This window comes from Ciconia boyciana, chromosome 6, assembly GCF_034638445.1.
Source record: "Ciconia boyciana chromosome 6, ASM3463844v1, whole genome shotgun sequence".
NCBI lineage: Eukaryota > Metazoa > Chordata > Aves > Ciconiiformes > Ciconiidae > Ciconia > Ciconia boyciana.
Window position 1 is genome coordinate 44,403,561 of NC_132939.1, and position 17,698 is coordinate 44,421,258.

The window sequence follows — 17,698 nt, forward strand, 5'->3', positions numbered from 1 at the left end:
ATGCTAAATGGGAGAAGAAAGTGGGGTGGGGGACAGAGAAAGGGGAAGGATCTATCCATGTTAAACCAAATATAAAAGCGTAGGAACTTGTGGGCAAAACAAAATTGTGAGAAAGAGACCATATCCCAGTGATCACAATACCTCTTCAGGATTAAACGGGAACTTCACTGAGGGTGACCACTATACCAAAGTGGTGACCGACCTCACCTCTAAATTGACCTTTTTAAGGAAAACCTCCACCAGAGGAACCTGAGTGTAATTCTTTTTCTTCTTGTTTCTTCTTCTTTACCCTACCTTCCAAAAAAATTTAATCAAAACTGATCCATTCTGGGAAGAGTTCTGACTTCCACAGCTTGACATTTTCCAAAGGAATAATATTTTGTTAAAAAGTTCCCGAGCAGCTATTGTTATTACTAGAGGTGAGCTCATGTAGGATTTTTGCCATGTGCGCTATGGATGGATTTCAATATACATTATAGGAGTCTTCCAAATGTTTTATAGTAGTGCAGGCACCATTATTTTAGTTAGCAATTTAACTTTGTGATGGGCACTGGTTTGTTTTCCTTCTTCTAGTGAAGGAAGGCATCTGTCTTTTGCAAGGATATTTGGGTCATTTATTTGTGTTTACCACTCTTCAGGCCTGTGAATGATGGGTCGTTTGGTCACATGGCTGCATGCTGTGCCCAAAAACTCCCATGCTTGAATTTTTGTTTGATCTCATGCAGCTCCCTAGTATCAACCCCACTACGTGCTACTGAGGAGGTTAGCAAATGTCTATTTCTCTTCCCTTCAGTTTTTGTAGCTGCTTTTTTTTTTTTTTTAAATCCAAAGCACCTGATTCTGCTGTTATTTTTACTGGTGCAAACCCAGTCAAATCAGTGCAGTTTTCTCTGCTGAAAAACTGACATAAATAAGTCTTCAAACTCTAGTGCATTCTGACTTTTGTCCTGAAAAGCAAGTGGAACATAAGGTGTATTTTTTATGATAGTTCTCCAAAGAGACTAGCCGTTAATCTCTCCATGAGTAGGTGTGTCAGCTGCAAACATTTCCTTCCAGTCTACCATTTCAATCACACTTCACAGTACACTGAAAATTGGCAAGGATGTTAATTATTGGCCTCTAGAACAAACCACCTACTTTGATTCAAGCGTGTTTTCCAATTTTTAAGAATGTTGTTTCACCTACAGAACAGTATAATTACAGAAAATAGCTTGGTTTGGCTAACATCCTTGTGTTCTGTGAGTTCTGCTTGCAAGGCAGCAAGCAGCACTGGGCAAGAGGCTCACCTGCGGAGGATTTTAACCTCTTGCTGACAGGAGTTACGGCTTGCCAGCATCCAGTACATTGTTCTCAGTATGAGAAGCTCTAACCCACTGTCACTCAGAGGTTAAACATTAACGCTTTCTGCTTTTAAAGCTGAAGGAACCCACCATATAGTAAGTAAGTTTGTTTTTATTCTCCAGGGAACTTCCTGTTAAAATTTTATGAATGTCTGTTACAGGAGCAATTACAGCGGTGGGTCCTGTACCCTGGCAAAGCAAAACCCTGGGTGCAATGTGACACACTGAGCAGCACGGTGCAGAGACTGGTTGTGTAGCTGCATTTGTGCAATGCGGTGTTTAATAAAATTTGCCAGGAGTCAGCCATGTATCCAGGACATGATTAATCAGCCAGCAGAATAAATTGCCCATAGATGACTGGGAGTTGACAGTAAACAGTAAAACACCTGCCTTGAAGACTTACGGTCTTAACAGACAAACAGGAAACAGAAGCAAGTGGGAGCCCTGTTTTAGGAGAGATTTTGAGGCATACAGAGTTGTTCATGATTATACAGCAAGTCTGGCAGAGCTGGAGGCTGAACTGTGTGCATTTCCCTTCATGTGTTCATAGCTCATGTAACAGGTCTTTAATTTACAAAGAAACTTTTCCACAACACTGTCCTGAAGATTTGGCAGAATCCACAGTCAGCGTTTCTCACACATGTGCCTCTTGGTTTGGGGCTCTACAATTTGTACAATTAATAACTTACACCATGAATTAAAAACATTGGAAAGCAGCCCAATGCTCAGACTCATGTGTCAAAGAATTGCTGTGCAAGCCCAGTCTTATTTGTTGTTACAGTAATTAATCATCTGCTGATTTTAAGATAATTTATATGGTACCTGGGCCCTCAAGGGAGTCCTGCAGTGCTATTGAAACTGGACATTTTAAAATTAATGGTGATTAAGCTAGAGAGCTATATTAAATATACATGAGTACTTATTTCTCCTACCTCCTCTTCAACCGTAAGGCTGTGTCGGGGCTGGCTACCCTCCTGACCTTACAAGCCACATGCTGCAATTTCCATAATGGCCATGAGTCACAAGCCCTTTGCAGCGCGGTGTGAATAAACAATGGGAGAGGAAACATCCGGGAGGCTTCACAGGTGGGAGATGACAGTGGTTTCTCAGGGATTCCCTTGCTCCACTAGAAACCATATCCTGGGTGAGAATGCACCCGGATCCCAGAGCGAGCCCAGAGCGTGCTAGTCTCGGCAGCCCCCGCTGGCTCATCGCCTGCCACCGCTCAGGGCGTGGGTTATCCAGCAGCTCTCCTGCTGGTAACATCAGCCAGTGGCTCCCAACACAGGAGCCACGCTTCACAGCCAGAGAGCCATGTGCAGACCAAGAGTCACGCATCGGTAGTTTATGGCTGAGTGCCTTGCTTCGCTCTCTATATGTTGGTCAACAGTTTTGCACTATAGGAATATTATCTCAATATGAAATATGTTTGCTGAGAAACACTTGGCTGAACTGACGAGGTCTAACCTTAGCCATTCAAAAAGTTTACCATATACGCAAGGGAAGCCATTCAAAACATCATCCTGCTGGGAAAAAAACCTAGAAAAAATTGCAATGCTAGAACAAGAAAGGATTTTTTCATAAGAATTAAACAGGCAGTATTACAAAACAGTATAACTTTATGTATGTAATTATAATAAAGCATGGCTGAAATTAATGCACAAAGGATTGTTATGTTTTCAAAGCAATATGGATATTCTGAATAAATTGTTTCCCATCTGTTTATTGTTTTGCAGGCAGACTTGATAGCCTTGCAACAAGAAAAAGAGGCTGCTCTTCAACAGTGCAAAAAATTAGAAGAAGAAATCCAGACATTGTATGTTTATTACAGGTAAAATAATTAATACTAATATAAATCAATGACTCATAGGGGAAATTTTCTGTACTGTGTCTGTGAGTGAGGAAATGGCCTTATCAAATAGGTATTTGTTGGAAATGTGAATACATCAATGAATCAAGGCCTGCATTTTTGCTTTACTGCTCACCAGCCAGCTCTTTGAAATAGAAGTCCTTTTCTTATAGCCTAAATTTTCTATTAGTTTCTTCTAAGGGAAGGGGAAGGTTGCTGGCAGTTGATTCTCATATAAATTAAAAAGCTGTGTTATAGCGATGCATTCACTTAGAAACACGAGGACAAAAGAACCAGTTGACATAAGTGCTTGTTTCTTCCCTGGTTGTTTGCACATACCTAACTTAACACAGGTTTTAAAATAATAAAATCTGTAATTCTAAAAGACTGTTTTCTTTTAAACCCCAACATAATATGTATGTTTTAATTCCTTATGTTCTGTAGCAGTACGTAGAATGAGAGAAATAGCCATTCTCTCATTAATTTAGGTGAGCTGCACTGAACATTTGCATGGATCAGTGGGTTTTAGTCCCTAAGGAAAAGCTCTGTGTGGTCCAGTGAAGGAGTTAGGTTGTTTTATGGAGTGATGTTGGGTTACAGCTCTCATTTCATCCTGACCTCCTGTGTGAGAGGGGATACAGAGCTGCCAGCAGGTTAAAGGCAGGAGAATTGGCATCAACACAGCAGAAAATTGTGAATCTGAAGGCTGAATGTCTGTGATGAGGGATGTGGGCTGCAGAGGTAAATAATAAATGTAGTGTGAATATTATGTTCATTGGAAATAAAGAGGACTAGTTAGTTATGACTAAAAAGCATTTGCAGTAGCAGAACTATGTATGTTTTCAGTGTTTCAGCATTTACAAGTGAAAAATACTCGGGTTTCTAGAGGTTTTTAGAGTTTCCCCTTCTCATTAAGTTTATTAAAACCTTGGAGGGAAGTTTCAAAAACAACTTTTGTTCCTAAATCTCATAGGCATTTATTTAAAGCCTGTTAATAGTGAATAGAAACCCCAAGCAATTTGTGATTATTGCTTTTAATGAATTTGGTCAGCATTTAGTGTGTGCACAAATTATGGTATGATTTACCAAGCTAGAAAGAATTTATTATAGTGCCCTTATTACTCACTTAAATGGGATTTGTAGAATAATTTAAAAACAGAAATGCAATTTTTGTATTGATATTCCAGAAATTAAGAGTTTTCTTGTGTCAGTCTCTGCATGTTGCAGGAGATTTTTCACTGACTTTTGAGTTGGTTTTGAGATAGTGTGTCAAGGTTGCACTAACATATAGTATTTAACAAGTGTAGTAGACAGTGGCCTCAGTTTACTGATGTAAATGCTTTAAATCTCAGAAATGTTAGCAATAATGACTTGCAGAAATCACCATTAGAATGTACCATGTTATTAACTTATGGCCCTTAATTTGAACAGGCAGAATTTCATTGTAAGTTTGATGATGGTATTTTGCTAGATTTAGTAATAAGGTGTGGAAGTACTCATTTGAATATCCCTTGAATATTCCCTGGTTCAGAACATCAAAAATGAAAGATTTTATTTCCCACCTCATAGAGGATAGGGAGAAGCTGGGATTTCCCATCCTCTTAGAGGATGGAGTTTTTTGTATTGCGTTAGACAGATTGACTGAGGTTGGCAGGGACCTCTGGAGGTCATCTTGTCCAACCCCCCACACTCAAGCAGGGCCACCTAGAGCAGTTGCCCAGGACCACGTGCAGATGGGGTTTGATTATCTCCATAGATGGAGACTCCGCAACCTCTCTGTATAGAGACACTGTGCAAGCATGCAGAGGCATGGCTAGGAAAGCCAAAGGCCACCTGGAATTGTTGCCTTTTACATCTGTCACCAGTTTCAAGAAGGGCTCCTATAACTGCATAAGTAGCAATGTTTGAGCTCTCGTGCCTATCTTTTGCCTTGGTTAGAAATTAATTGCACCATTATGAGGATTCTTATGAACATCTTAACATTTTGGTTACAGTTTCCCATATATTACATGAACATCTGCAGCCTCTGTCATGCAATAGTGTGGCAGTACTTTGAACACATGCCAAATAAGGTAGATGAAGAAAAGAATATATGGCATGTGTGCATAAAGCTTTGAGGACTGTATCAGGCCAAGGGTGGGCTGGCCACAGTAATCATGAATCACAAAGTAGAGAGTGCATTTCCCAGGCCATCCCAAATGAGTGAAAATTTACTCTCTGTTTTGTATGTGAAGGCTGGTTAAGGAATGCTTGTGTAGATGTCTACTGAGTCTTTTTATTTCCTTTTACTGCTTGCCATGCTATGGTAATCTAGAGTAAGCACTGGGAGTGTTTTTCAGACAGCCTGTTTTGGACTGAGGTGGAAGTTTGGTGCTTTGATCCAAGTGGGTTAGCTAGACGATTTGCTGTTCAAGACTATGTTTCCCTGGAGTTATTTCTCTTTTGGACTTCAGAGCTCCCCAGTCAGCAAAATATAGGCTTCCACACATGCTTCACTCCTCGGCTGAGCTGTAGAGCTGCAATGAGACACGTTATTATGCAGGGTGCACGTTTCCTTCACCTAGTGTTCTCTCATCCCTTTGCCAGCTTCTCCCACCTTCTGTCATCTCTGTGGCGCCAGCATGACAGCGGCTTGGAAATTTTGGCTCCATTTGGTGCCGCCTTCTCCTTCTGCTCTTAGGTCTTCCTTAGCCTTAGAAAAAGCATTTTCTTGTACTTTTCTTCTTTGTTTCCTTGTTTTAACTGAGATTTCTACATCATCCTTTAACTTAGGAGAAATAAATTTAAGAAAAAAACTCAAATACTAGAGGCTAACGTTAAAGTGTACAAGGGATACCTAAAGCCATGCCTTAACGCACAACCACATTTTAGGGGTTTGGTCATAAAAGTAATGACTGTGTGCATATATTAACAATTTTTGAATGCACACATGTGTAAACAATAACCAGTGTATTTTTATACTGATCTGTCTTTCACTAACATTAGAACAATCCAGAAAAAGCCAAATACCATTTTATTATACAAAATCAGGGAAGAGATATTTAGGTCCAGAATATCTGTATGTGTGAACGTGCAACTGTATGTATACACAGGCATGCTCAAAGGAGGGAAACAAGTGGAGACCTTCAGGGGAAAAAAAAAATCCCCTTTTTTTTTTCTCCAGGAGAAAGATTCCTGGTGTCTAGAATACTGCATCCAGTTTTGGGTCCCCAGTAAAAGTAAGACATCTATAAATTGGAGCGAGTTTGACAGAGGGCCACCAGTATGGTCAGGAAGCTGTAGCATTTGCACTGTGAAGAGAGGCTGAGGGTACTGCTCTTGTTCAGCCTGGGAAAAAAAAAATATTTCTTTGGTGGCTTCAGGGAGACCTAACAGCAGCCTGACAGTGTCTATGAGGAGGTTGTCAAGAAGGACAGGCTCTTCACAGTGCTGCATGACAAGAGGGTGAGAGACAACAGCCTTGAATTGAAACAAGAGAGTTGCAGACTGGTTATAAGGGAAAACTTTTTCACCATGAGGGCTGTCCGTCATTGGAACAGGTTGCCCACAGAGGTTTTACCATCTCCATCTTGGGAGATTTCCAGTGCCTGACTTTATCAAGTCATGAGTAACCTGGTCTGATCTCATAGTTGATATCACTTTGAGAGGGAGGTTGGTTGGACTAGAGACCTCCAGTGGTCACTTCCAACCTGAATTATTCTACAATTCTGTGATCTGGTAGCTGCTGCTGTTTGAAACCATTTGATTTTTTTTTTTTTTTTCCTCCAACTGTGAAAGAAGTCTGTGTGGTAAACCATACTTCTTTGCAGATGAAATGGAAAGTGAATCCTGGCTGAAACTGGAGTTTCATGGAAGGCCTGAAAGACCCAAACCAAAATTAAAATGAGCTTTTGGGGAATAAATGATGGAACATTGATTTCCATCTGAATTTTGACTTTCTGAAGAGAAAGCACATCCCAGAACAATTCCAGCCTTCTTTGAAAGGAAAGAGAAGTGAAAAGGAGGAAGAATCTAGTTCAGATACAGAAGGGAGAGGAAGTTGTCTCCGAATAAAGTTGGGCAGGTTCTCTGCTTCTATTTGTTCTTCTTGTGTTGTTACTGTGTCATGTCTCAAAAGGAAAATTGCGTTTTCTGGATAGTAACCCAAAAATATGTATCAGAAATGGAAATTTGCATAACAGTTAGGAACAGTATAGATTTTCTAGCTTACTAATATAATTGTTTCAATGCATTACTCTTTAAGCTAGGGATTAATGCAAATCATAGATCTTCAGTGACCAAAGAAGGCTATATCCAAATAATCAGTTTTGAAGTCTGTGGGACTGTTAATCCCACTACCTCTTTCTCACATAAGTCTGTTGTTTGAACATCTTCACAAGTTTTTTATTTGCATATTTTTCAGTTACGCAGCCTGTCCATTTTTATAAACAGTTTCCTTCTATTTCAATAATGCTTAAGAAGTATACTTCTCCTACATGTTGAAATGCTGACAAAGACATATGTTATCACATACTGATTATTTTTCACATATTAGCTAAAACAGGACAACTGTGTATGAGAACTATATCTCTATATAGGGAAGTATATATATATTTTTTCCTATTTTTTTTTTTAAGTCTAAAATATTTCACTGAAAAGCTCTGGCACTAGGAGTTTTCACAGGCAAATAATTTTAACAAATTCTAACTAGTACAGGAAAAGGTACGCCTCTAACATATCAACCCCATTGCAAAGAAAGATAGGAGAGCAAAATAAAGATACAGGGCTATCCTTACTTAAAAGTATGTTTTTGATTGGTTTCATGTTGGCGTCAGATGTAGTGATGCTCAATTCAATAAAATTATTGTTTACTCTCCAGCTGTGTAAGATATGTACATCTGCATTAGTTCACACACCTCTGAACGAAGGTGCTGAGGATAAGAGTTGGTATGTCCAGGCTCTAGGGTAAAATTTAGGGATGCTTTTAGTAAGTTTGAGTAGTTATTTCAATGACAATTTAAGAGACTCCTTTGTGATTTAATCAAGTGCTCTAAAAGCCATATATTTGCCAAGTCTGATGTTCACAGGGGAGGAGGGACGGTGAAAACTTTTTACAAAACATCTTTTTCCAAAGGTTCTTCCAGTTAGCTGGTGAAATGAGTGAGATGCAGAAATAGCTGCAGGCTGGAAGTCACAATGGGAAGAAACTTACATTTATTGCAGGAAATTTCCTAATGAACAGACATTTGAAAAAACTTGCAGTGCTAAAATTAAATTTAGTTTAGAATTATTTTTTACTCTCCTGAAGTTGAGATGAAGTAAAGATCTGAAAGAAAGATGATAGTAGCATGGAGAGATGGAGTTTTAATGGCAGATGCATGTCACAGTCCCAGGAGTTGCACGTTGCAGAGTAATTGGAATCTATAAGTTAGGAGCAACATGTGAGAAAAAGATAGCTTATTTTACCATTATGTGACAGTTACATATCTTCAGTGAAACCCCTTGTAATAGTAAGTACTATGACCTGAAATAAATATTTTTAGAACCAGACATTCAGTCAATACGGGTACCTTCTCCATCAGAACTGCAGTTTTGTTGCTTTCTAACTAGTTGTATCACTTCTAAAAAGGTATAAACTGTTGAAGAAGTTTAATAAAATTTTAATCTAAAAGCTTCTAATGCTCCTGATGCTTCAATTAAATTGTAATTCATGTTTACGTGACACGAGCAAATGTTCTAAATAACAATTGTTTTTATGATGTCCATATATTTTTCCCACAAAGTCTCTTGTAAATTCACATGGAGGTTCATCTTTTTAAAGATTGAAATCGATAGGTGTGAGAAGAGAACCAAGAGGTTTTTAGTATTTCCTCAAATGAAAGACTTATAAGCACAGGGACAAACTCAATTTTCATTTTAATTACAGAACTAAATCACCCTATAACAGGAGAAATAGATGGAAAAACATGCTTTGCAAGGCATTATTTGCAGTCCTGGGAAAAAATGCTGTTTTCTATTCAAGTTCTGAATACAGTGGTGCATGTTTAATTTACTTCCATTCTATAGTTTCATGGCCGATGTTATGGAATATAATACTCAGGTGGTACCATTTCAACCATGCTCTATGGATTCTGTGCATGGATATATAATGGTGTAATTCTTGCTGTTAGACTGTTCCTCTTGTTCCAGTTTTGAGGGCTATTAAAAGCTATAAATTATTCTACCTAACACGTCAATATACATCCTCTTCTTGTATTCTGTGTGGTTCACAGCCACTGCAGTAGCAAGTCAGAATCCAACTGCCTAAATATTCAGTCTCCTGTTCTGACTGACCCCTGCTCAAACATTTCAGCCTGTTTGTTCTGCTGTCTCTCAGTCTTTTTCAGAGATTTCTCCAGTCCAGATCTCTCTCAGGGGTGTAGCAGAAGATTGGGCTGCTCTAATATCCAGCTTCCCAGTCCAAATGAACTGGAACCCATTTACGGTGGGCTTAGTGAGGCTGCAACCACTAGTGCAGAGTGGTGATCTCAGTCCTTCCTCTAAAGCAATAGCAGGATACCTCGAGCACCTGCCCCTGCAGTTTACCTCAGAGAACTGGTCTTTTCATGGCTGATTTTTTTATCTCCCTTTTTCAGTTATGGCCGTTGACTCATTTACCTGTTCTTTTCATCCTGTCTGCTCGCTGCTATTCTGGCAGTTGCTGTCATTGTTTCAGTATTAGTTGCTTTAGACATAACATGGTATAATTACAGTCATTAAGAAGAATGACCAGATAATATCACTGTAAAGCTACTGTTCTTTTTGCAGAACGATTTTGGGGAGATCAGGGAGAAGATGGCAGTTGTGTTTTAAGTATTCTCTGTCCTTGCAGCAGTGCCAAGTTTCAGACACGTGACATCAAACATAAATCTTGAGCTAGTTAAATTTCCCGCTTCCAAGCAGAGGAAAGATTCTCTTTGATATAAAAGAGATGAGGTGTTGCATCTGCTATACAGTGGGAGACAGTGTGATATGTCTTCTTGTGAAGGAACCTAACCCACTGCAATTTGATACAGCCCAACATATTGAAAATGATGGCTCTGTAAGGGAACACTAAGGTTTTTGTTTGTCTTTCATTATAAAAAAAACCTCAGGTACTATCCACACTATATTTCTTAGTTTATTCTCTACATATAAAGTCCCACTGATTTCTGTGGGAGATTTGGACATGCAAGGAATGGAGATTTAGCCCTTGTTAGTGGGTTGGTTATTTTGTTTTTAATGTGTATGCTTTCTTCCTGTTTGTTTATTGAACTGAGTGCTGAAATTTCTCAAAAATGGCGGGGTTTTTTTAATTGTCTTTTAAATCAGATTGGTTAAAACTACACCTTCTCTGAGCAATCCATGGAGGTTTCAGTGAGTTTTAGTCAATTTGTGGGGGCGAGGGGACCCAACACCCTGGTAATTTGGACCTGGGATTTAGACTCTGTGGGTTCAAGCTTCTCCTCTGTTATCGTGCCACTTTCCAGTGCGGTGCTGCAGCCCCAAAAGAACTGGGATTTTAGGTTCGTGGATCTTTCTCACTCTGTAGTCCCATAAGCATTTTCCTGCTGTTCTTTCCCTTTGTCTCCTTATTGCTTGTGGGATCACAGCTCTTGTTAGTGTTACAGGAGATAAAAGCCCAGGATTTGGGGGCTGTTTCATGAACTGGATCAGACAGGTGAAGGGGGGAAAACAGATCAGTAAGCTGCTCTGCTTTGGCAAAGCAGCTGCATGAAGTTTTACTGGTGTTACTGAGACGGCTGTATTTCACAGTGTCTTGGTGCAGGTGAGCGGTGGAGGCAGAGCCCTGCCTTGTTATCCTTATGTATTTCATACTTCATTGGATTTATTATCCTCTTCCCCCTGCCCCGTTCCCAGACTTCTTGTTCTCTAGCCTGGAATTGATTATTGTCTCTCCTGCATTTGCTCTACTTTCTAGTAATAATCAAGTCAGAGAGACTGACTGTCTAAATCCGTGGATAGGGAACTTTCTTGGCAATGTGGCAGAGCAGACCCACATCTGTACTCCTATTAACCATTTGACCTATTAACCATATTAACCACTCCTATTTGACCATTTGCACAGGAGAGGTATGGTAGAGACTCCAGTATATACCATAGGCTTGGTGTTTACGGTACCTGTTTGGCAGGCAATGAAAAGGCAAAGCAGTATCTGAACCTGTTGGGAGGGGTGGGGGGGTGTCTTTTTTTTGCCTCCCAATGGAATATCTTAGCCATCAGAGCGCTCTCTGAGCTTCCTCTGTCTCTCGTTCATTTAGCAACACACACAAAAATTACTTCTGAATGTTTCTCTTTTTGCCCTGACATGATTTTGAAAATTTTCCCACCTCACTGGGAAAAAAAATTGTAGCATGGAAAAGCAATTTCCTACTCAGCTTTAGTGAGTTATAAAAACTTCGAGGGAGAGGAAGCACTGAACTGTCAGAGATCCCAGCCGCCTGATGGAATAACAAGCCACCCCACGCCATCCCTGCAACCAGCACGGAGGTGAATGTAGTACACTCCAATTGCCTTGTGCTGCTGTTGACTCAGGCATGGATTGGTCTGATCTACATTTTATGAAATCTTTGTGCCTAATGTTTCCAGGGGCTGGCTCTTGGCCTTCAGAGGTGCCTTGCCAATAGGAAACACTAAGCAGCAGATCTGAGGAGAAACATGGGCAGCGTCAATATGGACCAAAGTGCCTAACACGCGCTGTGATGCAGTTTTAATTTGTACCGTGTACTGTGCTCATTCTGCTACCGCTTCTGTTATAGGGTGTGTTATGTTGGCAAACTTTCTCAAGTTTTTAAGATTAGTTAAGGACCAACCAGTGACTTGTTGTGCCAAGCACATTAAAGCTAGAAGCACTCCGCAACTCCTTCTACTGTATTTCATCAGACTTGAGCAGACTTCTTCCCTGCCTATTTGCTGTCATGGGGTGATGTGAACTAAAACAACGCTTACCTTGTCATTCTTGCTGCAATGGACCTTTTCAGATGAGTTTCTGCTCTCCTCTAAGAGCAGGGATTTGCCTGACAGAAAGGAATTCCTTGCCATCGGATGCTGATATGGTCTCACGACTCTGTATATGTGGCCCTGCTAGCTTTCTGTTAGCAGCTTTCCTTCGCCTGGCTGATTCTCTCCCCTTCTCTTTTCCCTCTGCTCTCTGTGGTTTTCTGTTATGACTTCCTTGGTTCCTCAGTGAGCTGAAAAGTCTAAGAAATCTAATTTTGTTCTGTGCTTTTTGGAATAAGTACATAGCTAGAGGTTTCTGGGAGCTGTTTTTCAAATTTGTTAAAGCCTAATAAAATTGCGTTATTGGAAGAAAGGTTTAAAGTCTCTGGAAGAACTACCTGCGAACAGCCAACTGACTGCTACTGATAGGTTGGAGTAGATTAGTAATACACAGTATTCTACTCCTGTAGAAATACTTGTAAAAATTAGGACGTTGAGATCAGTAGAGTTAATATCTATTCTGCATAATGTAAGGATACTCAAAAGAAACATTGGTAAATCTATGAGGAGCATCTGCAGGATTATGAAATCTGTTATCTGGTAGAAAGGGTATGTGACCAGAGGCTACATGTTCTGATTCTGCCATTGAAATGATGGATTAATGTAGATGAATCACATCACTAAACTCTGCTTCAGCTGCTTTATTTGTATAAACTGAGTAAGTTTTACCATTTTCCATAACACCTTTAGAGGTCTATGACTATGGAAATGTAGGTACTCCTACTTTAAAACGAGGGAAGGAAAAGAGATATAGGAAGCAGCCCTCTCTAGAGCAAGTTAAAGAAATACAGGAAAACTGTGTGTGTAATAAGAGCTGTTTGAAAGACAAATTTTCCCATGAGAAGTTTGAAAGAAAATCTAAAACTGCAAAAAAATAATTTGGCTTGCCCTATAAATATTGTATGAAAGAGAATTTCTTTTGTTATGAATATGATATTTAGAAATAAAGTAATAACATTGTCAGGAGGACTTTAAATGCCATTTCTTTTTTGTTGATTTTTCACAGGACATGTTTTTATGTTAAAATGTCAATTCAATAATAAAAAAACTGTTCATTTTGATGTGTTTCAGTTCAGTTCTCTTCAGCTGAAAAACTGAAACAAAATAGCATTTCAAGTTGAAATGTCAAGGTGAAAGGAAAATTTTAACTTAGAAATTTGCCACAGGAAGCCAACATATTTTTTGTGTTGGAATTTACATCTCCCAATAAAAAAAAATATTTGTTTGGTGAGAAGACTTTCCACATGAGCAATTTTCAGGCAGTGCTAGACATAACATTGCTTTTCTTACTCTGAGCTTAACCCTGCTCTCAGTGGAGTCAATGGAAAACTTCTGTTAGGAAGTATCTAGGAATTCAGGTGGCAGGAGAAGTCCTCTGCCTGTCACAGAACACAAGCCAGACTACTCACCTGTTGTGTTTACAAAGAGAGAAGCTGAGAGTAAGGTATTTTCTTTATTCAGTTGCTTTTTTAAGTTAGAGCTTTTATTAAATTGTTACATGCATGTCATGCTGATGTCTTTTACTGGAAAGTTTTTGTTTTTACATTCCATCCACGAGCTGCTTTTCTAACTAATGTGATAGAGGGCTTGTGTTTTGGAAGCCAAAGGTTTTTAAATTGTGTCCAGCATTGCGTAATGATGTGTTACTCATCTGGTATGGGTGATTCTTCCAGCATAGGTGTGAAGGCTGTCATTTTTAGGGAGGGTAGGGACCAACTTGGAAGCTTCAGCCACAGTTTTCCAGTGAAGTGGGCCTGCTGGGATTTGCACAATTCTAATCCTCTCAAATATTTGAGTAAAATGTAACATATTAGTAACAGTTTGCCTTTATAAGCTGCAGATCACATGGTCATGACAGGAAGGAGAACTAGCACAGAACTCTTGGGGTTTTTGCTAACGCCACCAAGAAAGCATGTAAGCAGCAGTACGGGGCTGCCGTCTCACTAGCAGAGAAGCTTTTCTGGCTGTGAGTTTGGAAGGAAAAGCCACAGAAGGAGAGAGAGGGAGTTGAGCTGCGTGAAGTATCAGGGGTATATTTTTCTCTCACAGCAAAGTGAGTTTACAGAAGCTCTTCCCCTACCTGAGCCACTTCACGTTTTTTGTCGTCTTTTCTCTCACTCTGCGCTGTATCAGTGATACAGGTTAGAGCATGGCCACCCACAGATGTTTCCGTGAGCAACACAGAAGTGCTGTGTGCCTGTCTTTGTTTCACCTTCTTCACGCTGCTAGCTAGCCACACTGAGTATAAAGGCTACTGAATTGAAAAATACAATATTGCAGTGTGTGATAGCAAAATTTTCTTCTGACGACTGGTGACTAGTGTCCTGAGTGAGTAAAAGGGCCAAGAATCAGAACTCAGAAGGAAGAGAAACCTGCAAGTCCTGTAGTCTCAGGGTTGAACCCACTGAGGTTGCTGACGACTGAAGCAAATAAAATCATGGTCTGCCACACAGAATCCACCATTGTGTGTCTCCCGTCGTCAAGAGAGCTATTTTTATGCAGTTTTTGCCACTTTCTTCAGGCTGCTGCTTTCATTTTTGAGAGAAATTTCTTGGCTGTGATAATTTTATTAAAAATAAAAATATTTTTATTAAAAATAATATTTTTATTAAAAATAAAAATACTACTTTTTCTTCATGCTTGACATCATTGTTGCTTCCAAGCTTTCAGGGTTACTAGCATATGTCTGTACCATTCAGTAGACACCAGGACGAAAACACTGATCACCACAAAATAAGCTTTGAGATGCCCGAATTGTTTCAAGAGTTAGAGTAGGAAATAATTATGGCAGTTGTGTAAAATTTGTTCATAAATGTTAACATTATAAAAGCTGTAACTGCAAGGGAGCTCTCTCTTTTCAATGTAAATTTGTATTCAGTGCTGGCCAAACTAGGCTCCTATGTGCAAACAGTATCTGCCCAAAAGGCAATAGCCTAAACTATAAATGCAGTAGTTTACTTGGAATTTGTTTGCTTGTCTTCTGTATCTTTTTAAAAAAAAACAAAGTAGGAAAGTAGTGAAAAAAAAGAAAGAGTGCTCTTTTGTCTTTTGTATTATTTGTTATGTATTTATTTTGTTAGTATTTCTGGTGCTTGCAGCAGGAAAAAATCCTTTTATTTCATTTATCTATTCTTTTAAAATAACATAATAAGTTAGAAGTGTTGGGTAGAAACAAAATGAAGTCACAGTTGGATATTACTGTTACAAGATAGGAGATGACAATGGTATCTTTTTAGTGTATCTGTTATCTGTGGTGTCATTAAACCTAATGATGTGCTAAATAATAAAAGCATCTTTATCACATCGCAAGACCTTGAATTGTCTTGAAGTTGCCATGGCTGTGGGTTCCCTTTGGCTTTCGGAAAGGGTTTGGAGTCAGAAGCTGCAGTTCAGAGTGCGTTTATGCGATCAAAGCTCTTTAGACAGATGGCTGCTAGCACTTCAAAATGATTAAAATATGTTCCAAGCAACATCAGTCTGTGGGCTTGGGGACCCAACCTTTCGTTAGTCAATAAAGGGTCTTGAGTTCTTGAAAATGAAATCTTTAAAAGCTAATAAGGCTGCAGTTTTGCTCTGAGCTGTTTCTTTGGATTTTCAGTTGTGGATTGGACTTGGGCCAGTATCTGTCCAATAATATGAGGATTTAAGAAGAAAAATCTGGTTACAAGAGGCCTCCCAGCAGATCTGCCTGTTAAACAGTGTGGCCAAAATTTTCAGGCTTGGATACGTAAGTTTAGGCACCTGAGTTTGCACTTAGGGAGCTGGGAAGGGATCTGCAAGTGCCCCTTTGGCAAGCCAGTCCGCTCACTGGAGCATAGTTTAGCTACAGGCACCAAAGCTTGATCATTTTGACCTGTTCTATTTTATTTTTAAATCCTTATGGGTTGACCAAGGAGCATCTCTAGAATACTTTGTGTACCATAACCAAGATTATTAAGCAAGTTTTCCAGAGCTTCTAGAAATCGGTAATATTACTTACAGCATTCCCGAGTGTGGTCAGTGCTTGCCAAATATGAACGTGCCATAGTATAGTTTGGTGCTACAGCATAGCTGGGTTTATTCTCTTGTCTACACCTGGCTTGTGAGAGGCAGCAACTGGGGGCTTGTGCAAATGTGAAGTGTCTGTAACCTCTGCGTGTCTATGTGTTGGCAGCAGCAGTAAAAGTCTGTTTAATAAGATCCAAGCCTTCTGTTTCTTTTTTTCTTTCTCTGACAGAGGAGAAACTGCTCTCACAATTTGTAAACTTCTGAACTTGAAGTTTTCTTGCCCCGTAGACTCTCCACACAAGTCTCAAAACCTGAAGATATGTAAATTCTCTCAAAAATGCCTCAAGATTTAGCCCACTGCTGGCTAAAAGAGAATGTATTTTAAAACACATCAGAGTTTTGACATACACCAACAGAAGCCAAGCAAGTCATGGTGATCCCATTAGCTCAACGTGATCCCATTAGCCAAATTGTTCAGCCTGTCGTCTTTCACCTTGGGAACAGCGCTCACATTCCTTTTGTCAGGACTTGATGGGGCCGGCAACTGAAGTTCTTCCCCCTCCCACACCATAGTTACTCGGAGAATGTCATACTCCATTTCTCTTTCCCATAGCCTCCCTCTGAAGGTTTGCTTGTGCTTCAGCTTCAACAGCCAGTGAATTTTACTTGTCATAAACGTAGGCAAGATGTTACTGTCTTTTGATAAATGTACATCACATTCTGGGTTCTGACTATTTTGGCAAGCTGACTTTTATTTTCATTTGTTGTAAAATGTCTGGTTTGTGTGTCCCAAAGCTTTTTGTCCACCATCTAAATAATCCTGTCCTCTACGCTGCTCTTACAAATGACTTCTGAACTGGGTCATATTCTCCCTAGCTCTAGGCATATAGCTCCAGGCGTAGTTTTTTAACCTCTGTTTTTCAAATTCCTGTGAACTAATTATTTTTTTTCAGACAAAACTAAGACCTCATTTTCCCCAGAGTAGGCCACACAAGACAAAGGTCTACACTAAAAGCTCAGGTTGTAGTGAAATACCTGTTTCTCTTAGTGTCTCCATTTCTGGAGTTCCTTATGAACAGATGTATCTACCTTGGACTCAAGAGTTCTCCCATTGATTTGAGTGTGTTCTGAAGTGGTCCTGTTACTGTATCTCTATTACTGTTCTGCTTCCTAAAATTCAGGAATTTGACCTAATCACCTAAATGAGTCAGAACTTCAGGGTAAGGAGATCCACAAAGCCTTCACCAAAGTGTCATGATTTTAAGGCTCGATAGATCATGAAGAAGTAGCACTAGGAAAGGAAACTATAAAGAATAGATTCACAGTGTCTTGGGAGCAGACAGAATTTATCTCTTAGGAATTATGTCTCTCTTTATATCTCCTAAGGTACCAGACTTCATATTAATCACTTTTCCCTGTACTGCAGGGAATCACGTAAACCCTTTTATGAAACAAGCCAGCATCCTACATAGCCTGTGCCGCTTCTTTTTTGGATCATTTTTCT

At 39.6% G+C, this 17,698-nt stretch overlaps 1 protein-coding gene across 16 annotated transcripts in view; it reads left to right on the top strand.

The window, feature by feature from the left end:
* The window catches only part of MIPOL1 (mirror-image polydactyly 1), a 210,207-nt gene that overhangs the window by 141,136 nt on the left and 51,373 nt on the right, over nucleotides 1-17,698 (top strand). For 15 of the 16 annotated variants that reach the window (XR_012043002.1, XR_012043000.1, XR_012043001.1 and 12 more), the window contains one exon: nucleotides 3,077-3,171. Coding sequence is in view for 13 of the 16 variants with exons in the window: in XM_072864529.1 (XP_072720630.1) it covers nucleotides 3,077-3,171 (95 nt within the window). In the remaining 3 variants the exon portion in view is untranslated. The remainder of the gene's footprint in view (nucleotides 1-3,076; nucleotides 3,172-17,698) is intronic. The other variant, XM_072864530.1, reaches the window with a different exon arrangement.